At 36.8% G+C, this 23,453-nt stretch overlaps 2 protein-coding genes across 9 annotated transcripts in view; one reads left to right on the top strand and one right to left on the bottom strand.

Annotated features, from left to right (window-relative positions):
- Positions 1-23,453, bottom strand: part of WDR19 (WD repeat domain 19) — a 176,404-nt gene that overhangs the window by 14,536 nt on the left and 138,415 nt on the right. For 2 of the 6 annotated variants that reach the window (XR_007409959.1, XM_049108676.1), the window contains one exon: positions 5,248-5,454. The exons of 2 other annotated variants lie outside the window; for them this stretch is intronic. The gene's annotated coding sequence lies outside the window, so the exon portion shown is untranslated. Of the gene's footprint in view, positions 1-4,962; positions 5,219-5,247; positions 5,455-23,453 lie in introns of those variants that run through there. 2 more of the 6 variants (XR_007409962.1, XM_025437616.3) reach the window with 2 other exon arrangements.
- The window catches only part of RFC1 (replication factor C subunit 1), a 74,356-nt gene that overhangs the window by 3,230 nt on the left and 47,673 nt on the right, over positions 1-23,453 (top strand). For 2 of the 3 annotated variants that reach the window (XM_035714503.2, XM_035714504.2), the window contains exons 2-5: positions 9,194-9,331; positions 11,062-11,190; positions 20,231-20,306; positions 22,485-22,607. In XM_035714503.2, the coding sequence (XP_035570396.1) occupies positions 9,194-9,331; positions 11,062-11,190; positions 20,231-20,306; positions 22,485-22,607 (466 nt within the window). The remainder of the gene's footprint in view (positions 1-9,193; positions 9,332-11,061; positions 11,191-20,230; positions 20,307-22,484; positions 22,608-23,453) is intronic. The other variant, XM_025437618.3, reaches the window with a different exon arrangement.

Here is a 23,453-nt window from a genome sequence, read left to right on the forward strand (position 1 = left end):
TTTATGCGTGTCTTCTAAGAGTTTTACTTCTTACATTTAACTTTGAAACATTTTGAGTTAATTTTTGTATGGGATGTGAAGTAGAAGTTCAAATTTATTCTTTTGCATGTGTATGTTCAGTTGTTCTGGCACCAGTTGTAGACTGTTCTTTCTCATTGAATTATCTTGTCTCCCTTGTCAAAGATCAATTGACTGTAAGTGTGAGGGTTCTTTTCTGGATTCTCTGTTCTATTTCCCCTATGTATCTATCTTAATGCCAGTAATGCATTGTATTTATTACTGTAGTTTTGTGGTAAGTTCCCCACCCCCCCTTGTGGTAAGTTTTGAAATCAGGAAGTATTATTAGTCTTTCAACTTTGTTATTTTTCAAGATTGTTTTGTGTTCTGGTCGGGGGCTATTGAATTTCCACATGAATTTTACAATTGTTAAAGAAGCCAGCTGGGATTTTATTAGTGATCATGTTGAATCCTGTAGATCATTTTGGGAAATATTGCCATCTCAACAGTAGAAGGTCTTCTGATCTATGAACATGGACTATCTTTCCATTTGTTTAGGTCTTCAATTTCTTTAAACAGTGTTTTATAGTTTTAAGGTATGGGCTTTACACTTTTATTTTTTCCAAGCGCCTTTTTCTTTTTGATGATATTGTAAATGAAATAGTTTTCTTTTCTTTCTTTTTTTTTTTTAAAGATTTTATTTATTTACTCAGAGACAAAGAGAGGCAGAGACATAGGTAGAGGGAGAAATAGGCTCCCTGCAGGAAGCCCAATTTAAGACTCAATCCTGGGACTTCGGGATCATGCTCTGAGCCAAAGGCAAGATGCTCAATCACTGAACCACCTAGGTGTCCCTGAAATAGTTTTCTTAATTTCAGTTTTAGATTGTTTATTCCAAGAGTATAGAAATACAATATACTTTTGTATATTGATCTTGTATTCTGCAACATTGCTAATCTCATTTAGTAGTTCTAATAGTTTTTTCTTTAGGATTTTTTTTCTATATAAGATCATTTCATCTGTAAATAGAGATAGTTTTGCTTCATCCTGTCTAATCTAGGTGCCTTTTATCTCTTTTTTTTTTTTTTTTTGCCTAAATGCTTTTGCTGGAACTTCCACAGGATTGAATAGAAGTATTGGGAGTGGTTGTGTCTTTTTCCTGATCTCAGGGGAAAGCATTCCAACAATTTTTCGCTTTCAAAGGCCTTAATGTAGTTTTAAATACTTTAAGTTTATTTCATAATTTGTTTCTATTGTGCTGCTACCAGTTAAATCACTGGGTATATTAGTCAGATATAAAATTTTGTCTTTCAGTGTTTTTCAGGATGAAAGATTCTTACATTTGGATAGAGCTTGTGAATTTGATGATGGTAATCAGTTTCTGGTTGTGGATTTGGTGGGTGGCTTAACATTATTAATCAAATATTTATATTTCTTTGTTACTTTTAGAGTAGAGAAGTAAAGCCAAGATACAATATTTGGCAATTACAGAGCACTGTAGTACTTATTTGCATAAAACCCTGTACCCTTCAAAGAAAAGTGAACAGAGTGACATAATTTACTTTCTTTTTGCATTTTTGATAGACAAATATGACTTGTTTATTGGTTGAGCTCATCAGCAGTGGAAATAAGTAATTAGAGTTTTTTGGTTATACGTCAAAGTAAATATATAGCAGCTTTTGTACTTTGACCTTTGAAAGCTAAAGGTCATTATGAAAGCTTACTTTGTGGGTTTAGGAGTGTTTATTGCAAGAAGAATTTTTTCTTCATCTCTAACTCTACTAATATTATAACCAACCAAATTGGAAACTGCTTGGTACAGGTAAAGGGCTAAAAACACAGGAATTTTTTTATTTTTTTATTTTTTGTACTTGGCAAAGTTGGGTACTTTGTCTTGACTTCTGCATATTAAAATTGCATTTGGCTACTTGCTAGAAGATGCTTCTAATAGAGTTGTAGAATTGTTTATTACACCTTAAAGTAGAAAATGCAAGAAACCTTTTTTTTGCTTACATTTAAGCATCTTGAATTTCAAAACTTTTACTATAGAACATCTTGTTGGCATTCTCAATTTTTTTCATCTATTAATTGAAGTTAAAAAACTTCATAGGGTGGTTATGAGGATTTAATAAGTTAATTTTTTGAAGTGCTTAAATTATTGCCTGTCAGAGCAAGTCTGTTTGAGAGTTTATTAAATAAGTAAATAAATGAAGCTTTTAATCTGGGCATTGGCAATAAAAATAGAGGGAAGAGGACAGCAGTATTTGGGAGATAGGTGGGTTGAATAGGTAGAGTCAGATTGAGGAGGAAAAACAGTGCCCATTTTTCTGGTTTGGGCAAATGATGGTGATATGCGTTGAGGTGAGGAATAAAAGAGAAGCAAGTCCCAGAGGAATATGAGCTTACTTTTGGACAATATGAATTGGAGGCATCTTTGGGGCATTTGGACAGAGATGTTTCTGGCAGACTATTGGCTACAGAGCTTAGAGGAGGAGTGGAGACACAAGATTTAGAGATGATGTTGAGATGGATGTGAGTTAGCTTACACAATGTAGGTGGATCAGAACTTTAAAATTTTGGGTTCATGGGGAACCATTAATAGGTTTCATGGGAAAACCTCACTTCTTTTTTTTTTTTTTTTAAGATTTATTTATTTATTGAGAGAGAGAGAGAGTGCGCAGGCAGAGTGATAGCAGGCAAGTGGAGGGACAGAGGAAGAGAGAGAATCCTGAAGCAGACTTCCTGCTGAGTGTGAAGCCGGATGTGGGGCTTGATCCCAGAATCTTGAGATAGTGACCTGAGCTGAAATCAAGAGTCGGCTGCTCAACTGACTGAGCCGCTGCTCAACTGACTGAGCCACCCAGGCACCCCAACTCTGCATTTAGGTTACATGAAGTTTTGTGTGTGGGGTGTTTTCTGACACCAATTAGTTCTCTATTCTCTTGACACCAGCTGGGTGTCCTACAGTTCGGTTCAATTTGGACATTTTTTGTAGTTAGTGCAGATTGCACAGGTTAAGGGGCTCAATCCCATTGACTGCTTCCACTTCAGAAGTCAATTGAGAGTCGTGAGACAGCTGTACTTCTGCCTCTAAATTAGTTATTCAAGACCTTCTCGGGTTTGATAATTTGCTAGAATGGCTCACAGAACTTGGGGAAACACTTTACTTATATTTACTAGTTTATCATAAGGATACAACTTAGAAACAGTCAAACGGAAGGCAAAGATCCACAGTGTAAGATATGGGAGATTGGGGGATATACAGAACTTCAGGCCATCTCTGGGTACACCACCCTCTCAGCAGCTTGATATGTCCACCAACCCAGATATTCTTCAAACATCAGACGTTGCTTGATTGAGAGTTTTTATAACTCAGTCTTGACCTTCCTCTTCTCCCTATAGCCCTAGGAGTGGGGTGGAGAGTTCCCATCCTTGGCCTTTCTAGTGACCAGTCCCCATCCTGAGTTGCCTCATTAGCATAAACTTAGATGCGATCCAAAGGGCTGATTGTAAGTAACAGGATACGCCTGTCAGTTAAGTCCAAGGGTTTTAGGATCTCTGTGCCAGGAATATAAAGGCCAAATATGTATTTGTAATATAGTGTTTTGTGGAAAATATTCATAGCTTTTGTCAGATCTACAAAAGCATAAACAAAGCCTGGTATGTTTAATGTTGTCTTGGCACACATTTTGGATGTTAATAGTCAACCTGTTATTGACAGCTTCTTATACTAGCATATAGTATGGATAGGGGCCATAAGGATAGGGGCCATAAGGATGGAGAACTGCTATACAGTGCCTGGCATGTGGTACATATTCAATAAGTATTTGGTGAATGAAGAAGTATAAATAAACTTAATGTTTCCAATAGAAGAGAAGTCAACCAGAATAAAATTTACTGGTATGGAAACCTCTTCTCTAGTCCTTTCTACTTTATAGTTAATGTATTGAACATTTATTTTTTTATTTTTTTTATTTTTTATTTTTTTTGTTTTTTGTTTTGTATTGAACATTTAATGACAGTGAATAATATAGCCTAGAGAAATACAGTATTTATTATTTGATAGGTCTATTTTCTTTCTTTTTTTTAAAATTACGTACTTTTTAAATTGAAGTATAGTCGACAATGTTACATTCATTTCAGATGTACAACATAGTGAATTGACAATTCTATAGTTTATGCTGTGCTCATGAATGTAGTAGCTATTTTTTTTGAATGTAGTAGCTATTGTGTGTCACTGTAAAACACTGTTACAATACCATTGACTATATTCTCTATGCTGTGCTTTTCGTCTCTGTGACTTACTAATTCTATAATTGGAAGCCTGTATCTCCCACGCCCCTTCACTCTCTTTGCCTATCCCCTCCACCCTCTCCCTTCTGGCAACCACCGGTTCTCTGTATGTATGGTCTTTTCTGTGGTTTTTGTTTGTTTTATATATTCTACATATAAATGAAATCATATGGGATTTGTTTTTTTGTCTGACATATTTCACTTAGCATAATACTCTCCAGGTCTATCCATGTGGTCACAAATGGTAAGATCTCATGCTTATTCATGACCGAGTAATATTCGTGTGGTTGTGTGTACACACCACATCTTTGTGTATTCATTTGTCAGTGGACATTTAGGTTGGTAGGTCTTTTTGATTTGAACATATTTGTAATATTCATTCAAGTAGATTAAATTTTTTAGATTAGAAATCAATTGTAAGAAGTTGATTTCTGAATGAATAAAAACCATAATCAGACTACAATAACCTTGGTGAAAATGTCAAAATGTTGAAATAAACCATTATATCAGGCATAAAGAGTTTTAAATGTTTCAATTATCTCAATTATGCAGATTTGAAGAACTTATTTTTAAAAAAATCTGCATTAATTAATTTCCATTTTCTGTTTAATTTTGCTAGTGTTTGTTAGTATTTTTGGATCAGGTATACTTGAAAACTTTCTGTGATACACTGTTTCATTGAAAGAGTAGTCTAAGGCCCATATGATATACATACTGTGGCTTCAGAATTTTACACATCTTCCTCACCACAACTAAGAATAGAAGTGGGTTTCTTCACGGTCTTGGAAGCAACGTCTCAGGTAGTAGACTGAGTAGATTCCAAGGCAAGGAGGAGAGGTAGATATTTCCCTTAATCATATATTCTCCATTTCTGTTCCTTTGCTGTGCTTTATTTTGTCTGTTATTTCCTGTGTTCTGCTTTTTTTCCCTGAAGACAGAAAGACCAAGAGCATAGAATGAAGTTCCACAAGAACAGACACTTTTGTCTGTTTTATTCCAAACACCAAGAATAGTTAGTGGCTTGCGATGCCTGGGTGGCTGAGCGGTTGGGTGTCTGCCTTTGGCTCAGGGCGTGATCCTGGAGTTCTGGGGTTGTCCCACATCCGGCTCCCCACGGAGAGCCTGCTTCTCCCTCTGCCTGTGTCTCTGCCTCTCTGTCTGTCTCTGTGAATAAATAAATAAAATCTTAAAAAAATAGTTCTTGGCTCATAGAAGACTCTCAGTGAATGTTTGTTGAAGGAAGGAAGGAAGGAAGCAAGCAAGTTAGTTAGTTGATGCAGGTTCTTAAAATTCTTTCTGGTTATAACCTGTTATTATTTAAAAATTTTTCAGACCACACTTTTACTCACTGGTATCTTCCTCAGAGAATTTCTTGAGTCCAGTGCTAGACTTGGCTGCATTATTAACATCAGTTATATGTAGATATATATGTAAATTTCTAAAAGCCAATTCGTGGGGATCCCTGGGTGGCTCAGCGGTTTAGCGCCTGCCTTTGGCCCGGGGCATGATCCCGCGTCGGGCTTCAGGCATGGAGCCTGCTTCTCCCTCTGCCTGTGTCTCTGCCCCCCCCTCTTTTTATGTCTATCATGAATAAATAAATAAAATCTTTAAAAAAAATAAATAAAAGGCAATTCGTTTGGTTAAAAACAGGAAATATTGTACTAAAAGTGGAAGCAATTTTTTCTAATTTTTTTAAGTAGCCATAGTATTATAATGTGACAAGAGAATACCATATTGCAAGGGTCAATTATAGAAGTCACGTTATTTTTATTATTATTTATTATTTATTTTTATTTTTATTTTTACTTTTTAAAAATATTTTATTTTTTTAAGTAATATCTGTACCCAGCGGGGGCTTGAACTCACAACACTGAGATCGAGTTCCATGCTTCACCAACAGCCAGCCAGGTGCCCCTGGAACGTTAACTTTAATAATGTACTTAAGAAATAATATACAATAGGTGTTAATTTAATATCCACTTAAAAAAAAATCCACTTAAAATTTCTTAAAGCCAAAAGCAGTAAGGTAAATTCATAGCACAAAATTAATTTCAGTTAAATATTATTTTAATACTTAATCTTTTAAAAACAAATCTACCATGAGTTTCATTTTAGGTAATGAAGAACCTCTTTTGGAGCCCAGGTGTGAAGGTCAGTGACCTTAGAAATAACTACTCATGTGTTCAACTGATTTTTTTTTTTTAAGGTTTTATTTTTAAGTAATCTCCACACCCAACGTGGAGCTCAAACTCAAACCTCAAGATCAAGAGCTGCATGCTTCACTAGCTGAACCAGCCAGGTGCTCCTTGCATTGAACCAGTATTAATTAAGCATCTACAGGGTGCTGTCCCTGTACTTGAGATAGAGTGGTAAGATAAACAAGCCTGCTATGTGGAACTTACAGCCCTGCCTTCAAGCTCAGATTTCTATGACTATCAAAAGTATGTCCTACTGGGGCAGGTGGTGGCCCAGTCAGTGGAGCTTGTGACTCTCGGTCTTCGGGTTGTGAGCTTGTGTCCCACGTTGGAGCTAGAGGTTACGTTAAAAAAAAAAAAAAAGAAAAAAATCTCCTCCTAATCATTTTAGGACTCAGTTCAGGTGTTGCTTCTGTTGGGAAGCTGTCCCAAAGGTTATTTGTGTTTGTGCTCCTGGTCCTCTTATAGTTTAGTGATAAGATCTATCTTAGCAGTTTTTAATCTAATTCTTTATATATTTATCTCTTAGGTAGCTGCATGAAGGCATTTTCCTGTTTGTGTTCTGAGTCCTGCCTGTAAGCACACAAATGTATCAGGAATGAGAAGGGAAAGACCATACTGCTAGTTGTAGGATATGGCTACCTTTGCATAGATCTTACAATTATAGGGAAACTCTGAAGGGACAGTCATGGTCAAGTGGAAAACTATGAAAGAGATTTGGAGTCAGACTACCGGGTTCCATAGTGGAGGTTTTGGTGTACCATCTTAATCCCCACAGGAATTTTATGAGGCATGTGGTATCAAGAGGAAACTAAAGAGCAGAGAAGTAATTCATCCCAAGTGACCTGTAGTAGTAAATGGCAAAACTGACAAAGCTTGCATTCGACTTAATTTTATTCATCTGTAAGATGGAGATGTTGTTTGCCCCTGTATACTTCATAGAGTCATCAAAAGATATATGTCCAGTAGCTATAAGTAAAAACATGAAAAACTTATTAGCTATTTGTGCTAAAATTTGTTTTAACTTTGTGATTTTTGCCTAAACTTTTGCCTCATTTGAACTGACTTTCTTGTTCAGCTAATAACTGTTGAATAAAATAAGAAGAAATAATTACTACTTTTTTTTTTGATTTCCCCAAATAAAAATAATATTATTTTCTATTATCATTTCTTTTAGAGGTGGAATTCCTGGGACAGTGGGTATATACATTTACAATTTTGATGAGTGTTGCTGATTGTCCTCTGGAACAGTTTTTGTCTTCCATTATACTAGTTTTTACTTTAATAGCAGTATAGTGTGTGAGCATCTGTTTTTACATATCTTTGATAAATCTGGGCATTATCAATATTTTAACATTTAGAGAAAAATAATCCAGCTTCAATTTATCTGTTATTTTTGAAATTGAACATCTCATATTGTTTGTTGGTTATTTGGATCTTTTATATAATATGCTTTAGTTGCCTTTTGTTTTTTCTACTCAGCTATCTTTTATTGATTTGTAGGAACCTTTATTTATAATAAATATTGTAGATATTTTGAAGTTAGTTGTTTGTATTTTAACTTTTGTTTATGGGATCTTTTATTTTTATGGAGTCAGATCTTTCTTTATGGATGGTTTTTAGCCTTGATGCTCTGCTTAGTCTTTCCCTTTGCCAAGATTATAAAAGTAAATTTAAAAATCTGTTTCTTTTTTTACTCATAGACTCAACAAAAATTATTCTTTGAAGGGAAAAGTGCTGTTTAGATCTATTGTTTGGGAATATGATTAACCATTAGAGATGTCCATCATTTCACAAAATCATGAAAACTGGGAATGCTAGACAGAGAGTGTTGAGGAGGAAGGTGAAGTCATTCTGAATTGAAGCCAAATTAGTGACCTTTAGATATTTTTTTTTTTTTTAAATTTTTATTTATTTATGATAGTCACACAGAGAGAGCGAGAGAGGCAGAGACACAGGCAGAGGGAGAAACAGGCTCCATGCACCGGGAGCCCGATGTGGGACTCGATCCCGGGTCTCCAGGATCGCGCCCTGGGCCAAAGGCAGGCGCTAAACCGCTGCGCCACCCAGGGATCCGACCTTTAGATATTTACATACATGATGGTTGCTCATGTTGGAGATAATCCTTAAAAGGTAGAGTCTATTGGCTTTCATTCTGATGAAAATTCTTTTCCAAGAGTTTAGATTTTCAGTGTATATTGAGTTAGATCATGTTGTAATTTCTTTAACTGCTCTGTTGGTGTCAGAGTATAAGGGTGCGGGGAGTGAGAGAGTAGAGTAGAGTAAAGGAAAGGAGGGGGATGTTGGGGTGGTGCAGTGGGTTAAGCATCTGATTCTTGGTTTGGCTCAGGTTCAGGGTGGTGAGATTGAGCACCGCATGGGGCAGTGGGCTTAGCTCAGTGTGGAGTCTGTTTAGGACTCCTCCTCTCTCCTCCCATGTCTCTCTCTCTCAAATTAATCTTTAAAGAAAGATAAAGGAAAGGAAGAGAAAGGAGATACGAGTAGAAGGGATTACTTGGAAAGGAAGATTTTAACAATGCTAAGGAGTAGCAGTATGGAACAAACAGAAATCAGACAGTCTCAATATAACTGACAATTCCATTTCTTAAATTATGTTTTGTTTTCTTTGTCTTTGTGGTTTTAAGCATTTGTAGTTCTAATACAGATTGAAAACCAGCACTGACTGTAACCTCATTATTAATACTCAGTTTTGGTATTTCCATGGTGCATGTGCTGTGCCATGCTGTGGAGGGTGTGCTTGCTGTTACCACCATTTGAAGAACCATTTGGTAATTTTAAAAGTGAAACTCCAATGTGAAACTTTCATTTCCTCCAGAAACAATAAAGTAAGTGGTTGTCAACCTCAAACCCAATTTTTTGCAAGTTATACGGAAGACTGTGGCTTTCTTTATTGTCCATCTTTCTTTAGCACCTGACACAAATGTCTTAGTTTTTCATAGCTGAGGTATCCATTTCATAAATAGTATTTTTTAGACTTAGATTTTATTAGGATGGGTTTGTGACTTTTGTGAATTAAGAAATTTACAAAAGCACATAAAACCAGGAAAGTCTATAATCTTAATAAAAATTTAAGGTATCTGTGTATCTCATTTATTTGCTTTATTTTCTTAGACACACGGCTATTTGTGTTTGTGTGTGTGTGCATTACACACTTACTTGGGATTTTTGACATGTTAAGAGTATGACGTTTATTGCCAGGATTTAGGAAATAATTGTTAACTTTCTTATACTTCACAAAGTGCCTTTTTTTTTTTAAAGATTTTATGTATTTATTCATGAGAGATACAGAAAGAGAGGCAGAAACATGGGCAGAGGGAGAAGCAGGCTCCCAATGGGAGCCCTGATGTGGGACTCGATCCCAGCATCACAACCTGGCAAAGGCAGATGCTTAACCACTGAGCCACCCAGGTTCCTGCTTCACAAAGTACTTTTAACAGTCATTTTCCTCACTATAATAAAGAGAGAGGTTGAAAAAGGTAAAAAGGATTGAAAACTCAGGAGTGTGACCATTAAGGATAGAATGAGGAGAACACCTGGCTCTTGAACCCAGTTCTTAGGAATTCAGATCCTTATTTGGATCTCATTTTTTTGTGTTCCTCATATCCTTACCTGGGAGCAGAGGTAATTGTAAATAGAGATGTGTCTGTGATGTGAAAGGATAATAGTTCATAAATGAGGAGAAGAACTTTTTGTTCAGCTTTTTGCTGAACAAAAAGTAATTCTCATAAAGTGTAGGCAGTATTAGTTCCATTTTACTGATGGGAAAGCAGATTCAGGTAACCTGCCCAATGTCACACATAAAAACTACAGCAGGTATTCAAACCTAGGCTTTTTGATTCTAAGGTCTATTCTTGTTCTCTACACTACACTTTCTTCAAAGCTAAAATCTAAACAAGTAGGGAAGGATATGTATGCAAAAGATAAAAGTGATTTAAATTGTAAATTACATTGTAAATTTCATTATGATTAATTTTAATTCAGTATAACACAAGGGGATAGAGCTCTTAGAATATTGTAATAAGCATCAAAGTATTTTTTCAGAATTTGAAAATATCATAAAAAATAATTTGTAAGGCTTTTAGTTATTAAGGTCTTAAATGATCAAGGTTGCGAATTTGAAAGAATAATAATGAAGTTATAGTGGGAATATAAATCCCATGGGCAAGGATTATACTCTTCAACATTTGTCTTCTCCCTCACTGGGCCTGGATTGGTGGGATGAGTATATGTATGTATGAACAATAAATACTTGTTACTTGCCTCTTTAGTAATTGTGCTGTTGTTAAGAAATATTTCACTTGATCATTTTTGTTCTGTTTTTGGCCAAATTCTGTAAGTTAACATATTTTTCATTAGGCAAATTATTTTTAACTCAGGTAATTTTATCACTTAACTTTTGCATGTGAAAAGAATGCTGTTGCACACCTGGAACTATCTCATTATGAAGAAATTGAAGGTAAACCAGTGTGTGTGTGTAGAGCTGTCCCATTTTGTAGTTGGAATTCAAATTTTGTGCAGTTAGTATTTGTTTATGCATGTCCTTTTTTGCTTTTAGGATATTCGGAAATTCTTTGGGGTTATACCAAGTGGAAAGAAACCTGTAACCGAAACAGTAAAGAAGAATGAGAAAACAAAGTCTGCTGAAGAAACTTTAAAATCAAAGAAAGGAATAAAGGAAATTAAGGTCAGTTTTCCAGATAAATGTTGAATTGTATAAAAAGTTAAATAAATTCAGTTCCTAGACTTGATGTAGTGGGAGCCTAAAATAAAATAGATTTCAACTCATTTTGCAGAAGAAGGTAAGTGTATTTCTAATTAATGTAGCTGACTGCATTCATTGCTTGTTTTTCTGAAATAGAGGTGGAACCCTTTTTAGTTGTTAAAATTTTGCATTTTATGACCAGAGTTTGCTCGTAGAGATGTGAGCCCCAAGTGAAAGGTGTTGGACTAATGGTGAAGGAAGGCTTTGGAGGAAAGCTTTATTCTTTTCTCTGTCTTCTTTGGGCCTCAGAAAAGTTAAGGTACAGTGTCGCCGTAGAAAGCAGGCAAAGGCTACAGTAGTGTGTCTGAGTTCATATTATTCCACTTCGAGTAAAATGTAAGAATTTTGCAACTCTACAGGTCTGTTTATCACCACTTCATCTTTTATGTTTTAGTTGTCATGTATTATATCTACCTATGTTAATACTCCACATTCAGTGTAATACTTTTTTCTCTAAACACATATTTTAAAGAAATTAAAAGGAAAAAGTTGATCTTTTATATTCACCCACATATTTGCCATTTCTGGTGCTTTTCATTTCTTATTGAAGATAAGAATTTCTGAATTTCTATATCTTTAAACCTGAAGAATTTTCTTTATCATTTCTTGTAGTGTAAGATTTTGGTAACAAATTCTGGAAGCTTCTATTTAATTATCTTCATTCTTGAAAGATATTTTTGCTGGTTACAGAATTTTGGATTGATACGGTTTTCCTTTAGGATTTTTATGTGTGGTTTTTAGCTTTGACTGTGGTGTGCCTGGGTATAGTTTGTGTGTGTGTGTGTTCTGTTTATGGTTTCTGAGCTTCTTCAATCTATAAATTTATAAATCTCACCAAATTTGGGAACTCTTTGCCATTACTTCTTCAAATATATTTGTCTCATTCTCTTTCTCCTCTTCTGGGATTCCAGTTATACACATATTAGAATTTTGATATTGTCTCATAGCTCATCAAAGCTTGTTCATTTTTATCCTTCCTTTCTCTGTATTTCAGATTGTATAATTTCTCGTCTTTAAGCTTGTCTTTAAGCTCCTTCCTCTCTAATATGCTATTAAACATATGTGGTGAATATTTTATTGTGAATATTGTGTTTTGCAATTCTAGAATTTTAATTAGTTTCCTTTTCATAGTTTTAATTTTTCTGCTTTATGTTCTTGAATGTAGTTAAAATAGCTACTTTATTTTTAAAGGTTTTATTTACTTTTATTTGAGAGAGAGAGAGCACAAGCAGGGAGATGAGGGAGAAGCAGGCTCCTTGAGGGGAGCTTGATGTGGGGCTCCATTCTAGGACCCTGGGATCGTGACCAAAGGCAGATGCTCAGCTGACTGAGTCACCCAGACACCCCTATAATTGCTACTTTAAACTTTTGTTTGTTAATATTAACATATGAGGATTGGTCTCTGTTAAATTCCTTTTCTCTTGAGTCTATGGCTCAAGTATTAATCAGTTTCAGCTACTGTAACAAAAATATAATAGATTGGATGGTTTAAACAACAGAAGTTTATTTTATTGCAGTTCTGGAGACAGGATTATGATTAAGGTTTTAGCTAGTTCGGTTCCTGGCAAGAGCTCTTTTTCTGGATTGTAGTGGCTACCTTCTTGCCATGTCCTCACATAACCTTTTCCTGGTGTGAGCACATGGTGGGAGAGGTTGAGACAGGGAGAGAGCTAGTGAGTGTGTGTACATATATGTATGTGAGTGAGCTCTCTAGTATCTCTTCTAAGAGTATTAAGCTTATCATAGCAGAGTTCCGTCCCTATGACCTCATTTAACCTTAATTGCTTCCTTAGAAACTCCATCTCCAGATACAGCCACAATGGGGGTATAGGGACTCAGCATATGACTTTGGAGGAATACAAGCATTCATTCCAAACATTTTGCCAAATGGCTCCCCAAATTCATGTGTTTCTCACAGAAGTTGGAACTCACTATAACATCAACTCTAAAGTCCAAAGTCTTATCTAAATATCATTTAAATCAGATATGGGGAAAAAAAATCAGATACGGGCGAGACTCCAGATATGATTCATCCTGAGGCAAAATTTTTCTTCACCTGTGAACCTCTGAAACCGGACAGTATGTGTTTCCAAAATAGAGTGGTGGGACAGGCACAGAATAGACATTCTCATTTCAAAAGGAAGAGATCACAAGGAAGAAAGGGGTGATGGGTTCCAAAGAAGTCCAAAAACCTCACAGGGCAAATTCTATTAGATCTTAAAGCTTGAGAAAATCTTTAGTTCGATGCCCTGCCTTCTGGATCCACTAGAACAGTGGTCCCACCCTGACAGCTCTTCAGGATGGTCCCATTCCCAAGGCTTCTTGATGGAGTCTGATCTGTTGAAAAAAGAAATAAGACAGCCCTGATGATCTCTGAATCACCTTTATGGTCTCATCTCCTTTTCTTGGAGAATAGTGCAGGTTTGCAGTTGAGTAGCCTATTGTCCTGTCCTGTAGAATCAAGAAGTCTGACAGCCTTTCCTTCATTTTTTCTTTCATTTTGAACTAGCAGTGTTTCTGCTTGTGTAATTCCACCATCTCTTTATTGAGTGATAGTCTAGCCACACTTTCAGTATTCTCTTTAGATGATTCATTCTCATTTTTTGCAATATAGACAGATTGAGTATTTTCCAAATCTTTAAGTCTTGGTTCTTTTTAACAACTCAGTTCATTTCTCTCCTCTTAGATTTTACTGTAGAGGACCTTCCAACAGCCTGTACCTTCCAACACTTTACTTAGAAATGTTCTCAGCTAAATATTCAATTTCATTATTCACAAGTTGTGTCTTTCACAAAGCACTAAAACACAATTTAGCCAGTTCTTTGCCATTTTATAACAAGGATTGTCTTTTTCTCCAATTTCCAACAATATGTTCTTCATTTCTTTCTGAATCCTTACCAGAATGGTCGTTCATGTTCATATTTTAAACATTCTGTTTATGATATGTATATTCTCAAGGTGATAGAAACTTTCACTAGCTCTTATCTTTTCTCCCTAAGACTTTGCTGGAGTTGCATTTAACATCCGTATTACCACTAACAGTCCCTTCACAGAAGCCTACATTTTACAAAATTTTTCTTTTTAATGTATTTATTTTGCTTATTGAACTATATAGTTGACAATGTTACATTAGTTTCAGGTGTACAACATTATGATTCAACAACTCTGTGTTTACTATGCTCACAAGTGTATCTACCATCCATAACTATACAACATTATTAGAATATCATTGACTGTATTCCTTATGCTGTATGTTTCATCCTCGTGCCTGATTCATTTTATAATTGGAAGCCTGTATCTGTACTTCCCTCCACCCTTATTTGCCCATGTCCCCAACCCCCTTCCGTCTGGCAACCACCAGTTAGTTCTCTGTATTTATGGATCAGTTTTTGCTTTGTTTGTTCATTTTTTTTTTTTTTTTTAGATTTCATTTATAAGTGAAATCACATGGTACTTGTCTTTTGTTGTCTGACTTAGTGTAATACTTTCTAGTTTTTACAAATGGCAAGATCTCATTCTTTTTATGGATGAGTAATAGTGTGTGTGGGTGTGTATATGTATGTGTGTATCTCAAATCTTTATCTGTTGATGGACATTTAAGTTGTTTTCATATCTTGGCTATTATAAATAATGCAGTAAATGTAGGGGTGTATATATCTTTTTGAATTAGTGGTTTGAGATTTTTTTGGGTAAATACTCACTTGTGGAATTACCAGATTGTATGCCTTTCTATTTTTAGTGTTTTGAGGCGCCTCCACACTGTTTTCCACAGTGGCTGTACTAGTTTGCATTCCCACCAACATTACATGAGCCTTTTTTTTTTCCTCCACATATTCACCAACCCTGTCTTTTCGAGTCTAGCCATTTTGACAGGTTATAGTGTAATATCTCATAGTGTTTTTTATTTGACCTAATGATTAGTGATGTTGAGCACCTTTTCATGTGTCTGTTGGCCATCTGAATGTGTTTTTGGGTTCTCTGCCCATTTTCTTAATTAGATTATTTGAGTTTCTGTGGTGTTGAGTTGTAAAAGTTCTTTATATACTTCGGATATTAGCCCCTTATTGGATATATCATTTGCAAATATCTTCTTCCATTCAGTAGGTTGCCTCTTCATTTTATGAAGGAACCATTTATGGTTTCCTTTGCTATGCAAAAGCCTTTATTTTGGTGTAGTTTCAATAATCTTATTTTTGCTTTTGTTTCCTTTGCTGAAGGAGGCATCTAGGAAAAATTTCCTAAAAGGCTGATATCAAAGAGATTATTACTGCCTGTATTTTCTTTAAGAAGTTTTATGGTTTCAGTTCTTAACATAAGTTCTTTCATCTATTTTGAGTTTATTTATGGTGTAAGACTGTGGTCCAGTTTCATTCTTTTGCATGTAGCTGTCCAGTTTTCCCACCACCATTTGTTGAAGAGATTTTCCCATTGTATATTTTTGCCTCCTTTGTTGTATTAATTCAGTGTATAAGTATGGGTTTATTTCTGGACGCTCTCTTCTGTTCCATTGATCTAAGTGTCTAGTTCGTGCCAGTATCATACTGCTTTGATTGCTGCAGCTTTATAGTATATGTTGAAATCTGGGATTGTAATACCTCCAGTTTTGTTCTTTTTCAAGATTGCTTTGGCTACTTGGGGCCTTTTTTTTTTTTTTTTTAAGGATTTTATACATTTATTCATGAGAGACACAGAGAGAGGCAGAGACACAGGTAGAGGGAGAAGCAGGCTTCATGCAGGAAGCCCAATGTGGGACTTGATCCCAGGAACCCAGGACCATGCCCTGGGTAGAAGGCAGGCGCCAAACCGCTGAGCCACTCAGGGATTCTTGCAACCCTGCATATTCTTATTCCAAACAGAACCTTAGATACAAAGCAGTCACCGGTGACTTTGGCTGGCTAGCTGACGTTGTAGCTGGTGGTCCTGGGGCACTTTTTGCTGGGGTTTACTGGTGGGATGGCCTGAGCTGAAGTGGATGGGGGCAGGGTGATCCTAGGGCTCTCTGCATAGCAGGACTGCTGAGGCTGAAGTACATACAAGCTGGGTGGTTCTGGGGCTCTCTGTGCACACGGTGCCCTGGTAGGACAGTTGAAGCTGAAATGGAGCCAAAATTGTCTGGAGTTATCTGGAGCCAAAGGGGTATGGCCCTGGAGTGTTCTGAGGTGCCTTGCACTTGTGTCACCTTGGCGAGACAACTAGCACTATAGGGGGGAGCTAACCAGGGATGATGTGGTGTGTGTTGCACTAGGGTCACATGGGGGGAGTGTCTGGGGCTGGTGTGGGATGGGGCCTGGGGGATACTGAGGTGATAGGTCACCAAGGGCACCAGCACCCTACTCCTGTCCATGCTGTCAGGGTGCAGAGAGAATGTAAACCATGGCCCCTTCAAGGGGTTTACCTTGGCCCACCAACCTGCAGAGTTCCAGCAGCTCCCCCACCATTTGGTGGAATCCTAGGGCTGGATATTTTTATAATCTAGTTACTCTTTTAAACCATGACCTTTTTTCTCTGCTCCAGGGAAGACAAATCTACTTATGGTCCCTCAGTACTATCCTTCCCTAATGCGGTTTGCAGTGACAGGGGTGGGGGTTCCTTTCGTTAACCATGTCTCTATTTCTCTTGCTATTCTCTATGTGGTCTCTCTATCTTTTGTAGTGCAGAAGCTGTTCAGTCAGCCCCCAGTTCTTCAGGAGGAATTGCTCTATAAATAGGTATAGATTTGGTGTGTCCTGTGGAGGTGAGTTCAAGGTCTTTCTGCATTGCCTTCGTGAATTAGAAGTCCTAGGCTTTTTTAAGCATGCACATCAAAACTTTTCCAGCCTTCACCATAACCCAGTTCCAAAGCCACTTCCATTTTTTAGGTACTGCACCACTCCATTTCATTGTAGCAAAATCTGTACTAGCATTCTCTAGAGAAGTAGAATCTAGAAAGATTCATTTGAAAGATTTCATACACATAATTACGGAGACTGACAAGTCCCTAGACCTACAGTTGGCAAGCTGGAGACTTATGATAGCTGATGGTATAGTTTAAGTATGAATCTGAAGTCCTGTGAACCAGGAGAGCCAGTAGGGTGATTGCAGGCTCAAGCCTGCTAGCCAAGGTAGGAACAGGTGATATCCCAGGTTGAAGGCAGTCAGGAAGGAGGAATTCTCTTATATAAGATAGGGTTAGCCTTTTGTTCTCTTCAGACCTTCAACTGATTGGATCAGGTTTACTCACATTAGAGAGAACGATCTGCTTTAATCAATTTATTGGTTTAAATGTTAAAATGATCCAAAAACACCTTCATAGAAATACTTCGGATAATGTTTGATGTAATAATCTGAGCACTTTGAGGCCCAGACAAGTTCACAGGTAAAATTAAGCATCACAGGTCACATTTCCTAATTTTTTTGTGTGTGTGTCTGGTTATTTTGGACTTACGTTGGACAGTGTGAATTATATAGTATAGGAAATTTGGACTCTGTTACATTCCTCCAAAAAGTGTTAATTTCTTTTGGTTTAGCAGGCAATTAATTTGGCTGAACTCAAGCTCTCAACTCTTGTCTCCCCTGTGATGGGCAGCATATGAAATCTTTGTTCAAGTCTTTTATACTTAGCTGGGGCATTGGGAGTTGTTCCATTCATATGTAGTTCAGGAGACAGCCACAGATTTGGGCTAAGTTTATTGGCAGAATTTGAGACTCCCCTTCTGTGGCTCTCTCCCTTCTGGGAGTTAATGTAGTTGATTCTAACTCTGTCCTCTAGTCTGGTGGTGCATTTGAATTAAAATAGTTCTTTTGTCTTATTTTCTTGCAAGCTAGTTGCTTATTATATTTTTCAAGTTTCAGTTTAATGAATAGAAGCATATTTCATTTTTAAAAGATTTTATTTATTCACTTAAAAATTTGATTGACTGATTTATATAGAGAGAGTACACACGAGTAGGGGTGGGATCAGAGGGAGAAGGAGAGAGAATATTAGCGCAGAGCCTGATGTGGGGCTCAATCTCATATCTATGATATCATGACCTGAGCTGAAATCAAGAGTTGGATGCTTAACTGACTGAGCCATCCAGGTGCCCCTAAGATTTTATTAAGTAATCCCTACACCTGATGTGGGGCTTGAATTCAGTCTTGAGATCAAGAGTCACATGCTCAGACTGAGCCAGCCAGGTGTCCCTAGAAACATATTTTTATCTTATAATTGATTACTTTCTTGATGCATTTTGGGAAAATTTAAATAGTTTAGAAATGTATAACTACTAAATATAAATAATACCTTTTGCCTCGGTTATCTTTAGTTTTCTAACAGGAATTGGTTGGTGCAGGGCTCACAACTCCTTAATTTTTATTTGTCTCTATCATTTTCAGAAAGCATTTGCCTTGTAATATCTGACCTTCTTTTATACTTTGTTATATGTAAATTAGTGGTGAAAGTGGAGCTGATTAATAATACAGCTTTTTCTGCAATTCTTTCTTTCCCATCTGTTAAAATTATTGTCTGGATTCTTTTGTTTTCAGTTTTATTAAGAAATAATTGACATATATAGCTATATAAGTTTGGTTATATAGCATGATGGTTTGATTTACATATATTGTGAAATGATTATCACAGTGGATTTAGTTAACATCCATTATCTCATATAAACACAGAAGAAAAAAAAAATTCTTCTTTAATAAGAACTTTCAAATCTACCCTCTTAATAAGTTTCCTGTGTGTCAAATAGCAGTGTTAACTATAGTCATCATGTTGTATATTACATCCCTAGTACTTATAGCTTAAAGTTTATTTTTTTATTTTTTTTAATTTTTATTTATTTATGATAGTCACAGAGAGAGAGAGAGAGGCAGAGACACAGGCAGAGGGAGAAGCAGGCTCCATGCACCAGGAGCCCGACGTGGGATTCGATCCCGGGTCTCCAGGATCGCGCCCTGGGCCAAAGGCAGGCGCCAAACCGCTGCGCCACCCAGGGATCCCTATAGCTTAAAGTTTAAACCTTTTGTCTACTTTCCTTTAGTTGTACTCCCTGCCTCTGGTAACTGTAAGTCTTATCTCTTTTTCTATGAGTTTGGTTGTTTTTTGTTTTAGAGTCTACAAATTGATGAGATCATATAGTGTTTGTCTTTCCCTGTCTGACTTATTTCACTTAGCATAATGCCTTCAGGGTTCATCCATGTTGTTACAAGTGGTAGGATTTCCTCTTTTTTTTTTTTTTTTTTTAATGCGTGTCACAACTTTATCCTTTCCTACTTTGATGGTCACTTAGATTGTTTCCATGTCTTGGCTATTATAAGTGATTATGTGAACATGGGGTGGGGGGTGGGGTTGGTGCAGATATCTTTTTGAGTTAGTGTTGTTGTTTCCTTTGGATATATTTCCAGAAGTAGACTGGTGGGTCATATGGTAGTTAAAAAAAAAATTTTTTTTTGAGGGGTGCCTGGAGAGCTCAGTGATTGAGCCTTTGGTTCAGGGCATGATCTTGGGTTCCCCACGGGGAATCTGCTTCTCTGTCTGCCTGTCTCTGCCTCTCTCTCTGTGTCTCTCATGAATAAATAAATAAAATCTTTAAAAAAATTTTTTTTCTTAAGATCCTCCAGACTGTTTTCTATAGTGGCTGTTCCACTTTATGGTCCTATCAGCAGTGCAGAAGGTTCCTTTTTCTCCACATCCATGCCAGCATTTGTTATCTTTTCTCTTTTTTGATGGTGGATCAGGCTTATTCTTCAGTCTAATTAGGGCATTAATGACATTTTAGGCTGTATAATTCTTTGTTGTGGAGGACTGTCTTAGGCATTGTAGGATGTTTAGAAACATCCCTGGTCTACCACCTACCCATTAGATGTCAGTAACAACCCCCTCTTCCATTATGACAAGCAAAAAATTCTCCATGAGGGCAAAATTACCGAGCTCAAGTTTAAAGAGAAAAAAACTAAGTTATATGGACTTTTTTGTATTCTAATCATACTGTACTGTTTATAGGTAAATAGTTCTTGTAAAGAAGATGACTCTAAACAGAAGCAACCAAACAAGAAAAAGAGGATCATCTATGATTCAGGTAATATTTCTTCTGAGGAGCTTTAAAGTTTTAAAATAATTTTATATCCCATAGAACAGTGTTTTCCTGGGATCCCTGGGCGGCGCAGCGGTTTAGCGCCTGCCTTTGGCCCAGGGCGCAATCCTGGAGACCTGGGATCGAATCCCGCGTCGGGCTCCTGGAGCATGGAGCCTGCTTCTCCCTCTGCCTGTGTCTCTGCCTCTCTCTCTCTCTCTCTCTCTGTGTGACTATCATAAATAAATAAAAATTAAAAAAAAAACAACAACAACAGTGTTTTCCAAACTGATGTTCTGAGACACACAGCTCTCTCTGATGTTATAATAGGTCCTGTGAGGGGAGGGCTCTGTGCTCAAAAAAAGTTGTAATAGTTTTAATATCAGAACTTATCAGAGCTGAAATACGTTAATGTATTAAATATGTTCAGGGGGGTATATAGTATATATAGTATGTCTTAGACTTACTTTGAATATGGCATATTTATTAAAAAAAAAGATTTTTTTTAAAGATTTTATTTATTCATCAGAGGCACAGAGAGAGAGAGAGAGAGAGGCAGAGACACAGGTAGAGGGAGAAGCAGGCTCCATGCAGGGAGCCTGATGTGGGACTCCATCCCAGGACTCCAGGATTACGCCTTGGGCTGAAGGCAGGTGCTAAATGGCTGAGCCACCCAGGGATCCCCATTTTTAAAAATATTCATGCTACTATTGTGACTGAGCTTAGAAACTGAATTTGGAAAATAGTGCCTTAGAATATTGCTTTAAAAACAAAGATCTTAAAATTTAATTTTTGTGTTTTTTTTTTAAATTTTTATTTATTTATGATAGTCACACAGAGAGAGAGAGAGAGAGAGAGGCAGAGGGAGAAGCAGGCTCCATGCACCGGGAGTCCGACATGGGATTCGATCCCCGATCTCCAGGATCGCGCCCTGGGCCAAAGGCAGGCGCCAAACCACTGCGCCACCCAGGGATCCCTTGTGCTTTTAATCTAGTCCTTTTTTCTTGCATTTAAAATGGAAAAGCACCATATAAAATATTTGAATATACTTTTAAAATGGAGAATGTGTATTTTTATGGATGTCTTTTATGATAGATTAAAATAATGGTGAAACTCAGTAAGTTTTAGGTTTTGCTTTTGTGGAGAAGACTCATCTGGTGTGAATTCTTAAAAAGGTAACCTAAGGAAGCATTTATAGATTGTTAGGATTTGACTATGATAGCAAAGATTCTGATTCCATCCTAAAAATATTTGAATGTTTATTGTGAGTTTTTAACTGCTGTATACTGTAAGGAATTTGAAATAAATACACATCCTCATTCCCTGGGAGTTTGTCTTTTGGGAAACTGGAAATTTAATTGTTTGATGCAGTTTAGGATTGTATGAAACAGGATTTATAAATGCATGGCAGAGGAAAAGGAAGGATACTAAAGTTTATGAAACTTCTATTTTTGTATTGCTTTGTCTTGGTTTGTATTTAAATGTCTTGGGTGATTAGGTTGTGGTAGATAGACTAGTGGCTCCCAGAGATGTCCATGTCCTAATTCCTAGAATTTGTGAATAGGTTCAGTTCGGTTACATGACAAAAGAGAAATTAAAGTTGTAGATGGCATTGAGGTTGATAATCAGATGACCTTAAAATAGGGAGATTGTCCTGGATTCTCTGGTGGTGGGCCCATTGTATTCACAAGGAAGAGAACAGAGAACACAAGAGAGAGATTAACTGTGGAAGAAAGAGAACCAGAGAGATGGCAGCATGAGAAGGATTTTGCCTGATGTTGCTGGCTTTGAAGATGGAGGAAGGGAGCCATAAACTAAGGAATGTTAGCAATCATTAGAAACTGGAAAAGACAAGGAAATGAATTTTTCCCTAGAGTAACCAGGAAAGGATCATAGCCCTGCTGACACTTTAATATTAGCCCAATGAGACCCATATGGGATTTCTAACCTTCAGATCTGTAAAATAATACATTTATGTTGTTTTAAGCCACTAAATTTGTGGTGATTTGTTATAGTAACAAAAGAAAACAAAGACAAAGACTTAATACTGGTAGGAGTAACCTGTGATAATGCACGATACGAGTTTTATCTCAAATGAGCCTTGAAGAATTGGTTAACAGTCACTGTAAAAATGCACTGTATTTTATTGTTGAGAGTTTTGTTTGATTTTCCTTTCATGTACAGATTCAGAATCAGAGGAGACAGTGCAGATTAAAAATGCCAAAAAGCAACCAGAAAAATTGCCATTGGCCTCTAAACCTGCTAAAATTCTACGCCAGGATCCTGTTACATATATTTCAGAAACAGGTAAGGTACTGAATATGTTTATTGTTTTAGAAGAAGAGTAGTGTGCGTTATGTTCTTGAGCTTCTCATTGGTGTCTGGGTGTACCTCCTTCACTTTGAATAGAATTTCTGTTGCCTTTTTTGCTTCGTTGGTTTATATTTATCAGAATAAGTCTATAGTCATTATCCTTGGCATTTTCTGTGGGGCAATTTCAGGGCTATTGGCCTTGGAATTTTTTTAGGTGTTCTTTTTTAAAAAAATATTTATCTATTTGTTTTAGCACATGTGAGTGTGAGTAGGAGAGAGGCTGAGGGAGAAGAGAATCCCCAAGCAGACTCCCCACTGAACACATAGCCTGATGTGGGCCTGATTCCAGGACCCTATAATCATGACCCAATTCAAAACCAATAGTCAGCTACTTAACCGACTGAGCCACCCAGGCACCCCTAGGTGTTCTATATCGAATAAGTTGGAAGTTCTATCTTTAATCATATATTAAAATATTATTGGTGTGTTTTAAAACTTCTTTTTTACGTTAGTATTTTATCTTGCATTCTAAAGTCATAATCTAAGTATATAATGGTATTCATATTTGTGGTTTATAATTTAGCATGGGGTGCCTGGGTGGCTTAGTCAGTTAGGCATCTGACTTTGGCTCAGGTTGTGATCACAGAGTCCTGGGATTGAGCCCTGCATCTGGCTCTGCACTCACCAGGGAGTTTCCTTATTCCTCTGCCCCTTCCCCAGCTCATGTGTGTTCTCTCCCTCTCCTCTCCCTTTCTCAAATAAATAAATAAATCTTTTAAAAAAATATAGTGCAGATGTGACCTGAATTCTTTGTATTCCCTTGTGACCCTAGACTTTAGC

This window comes from Canis lupus, chromosome 3, assembly GCF_003254725.2.
Source record: "Canis lupus dingo isolate Sandy chromosome 3, ASM325472v2, whole genome shotgun sequence".
In the NCBI taxonomy this organism is placed as follows: domain Eukaryota; kingdom Metazoa; phylum Chordata; class Mammalia; order Carnivora; family Canidae; genus Canis; species Canis lupus.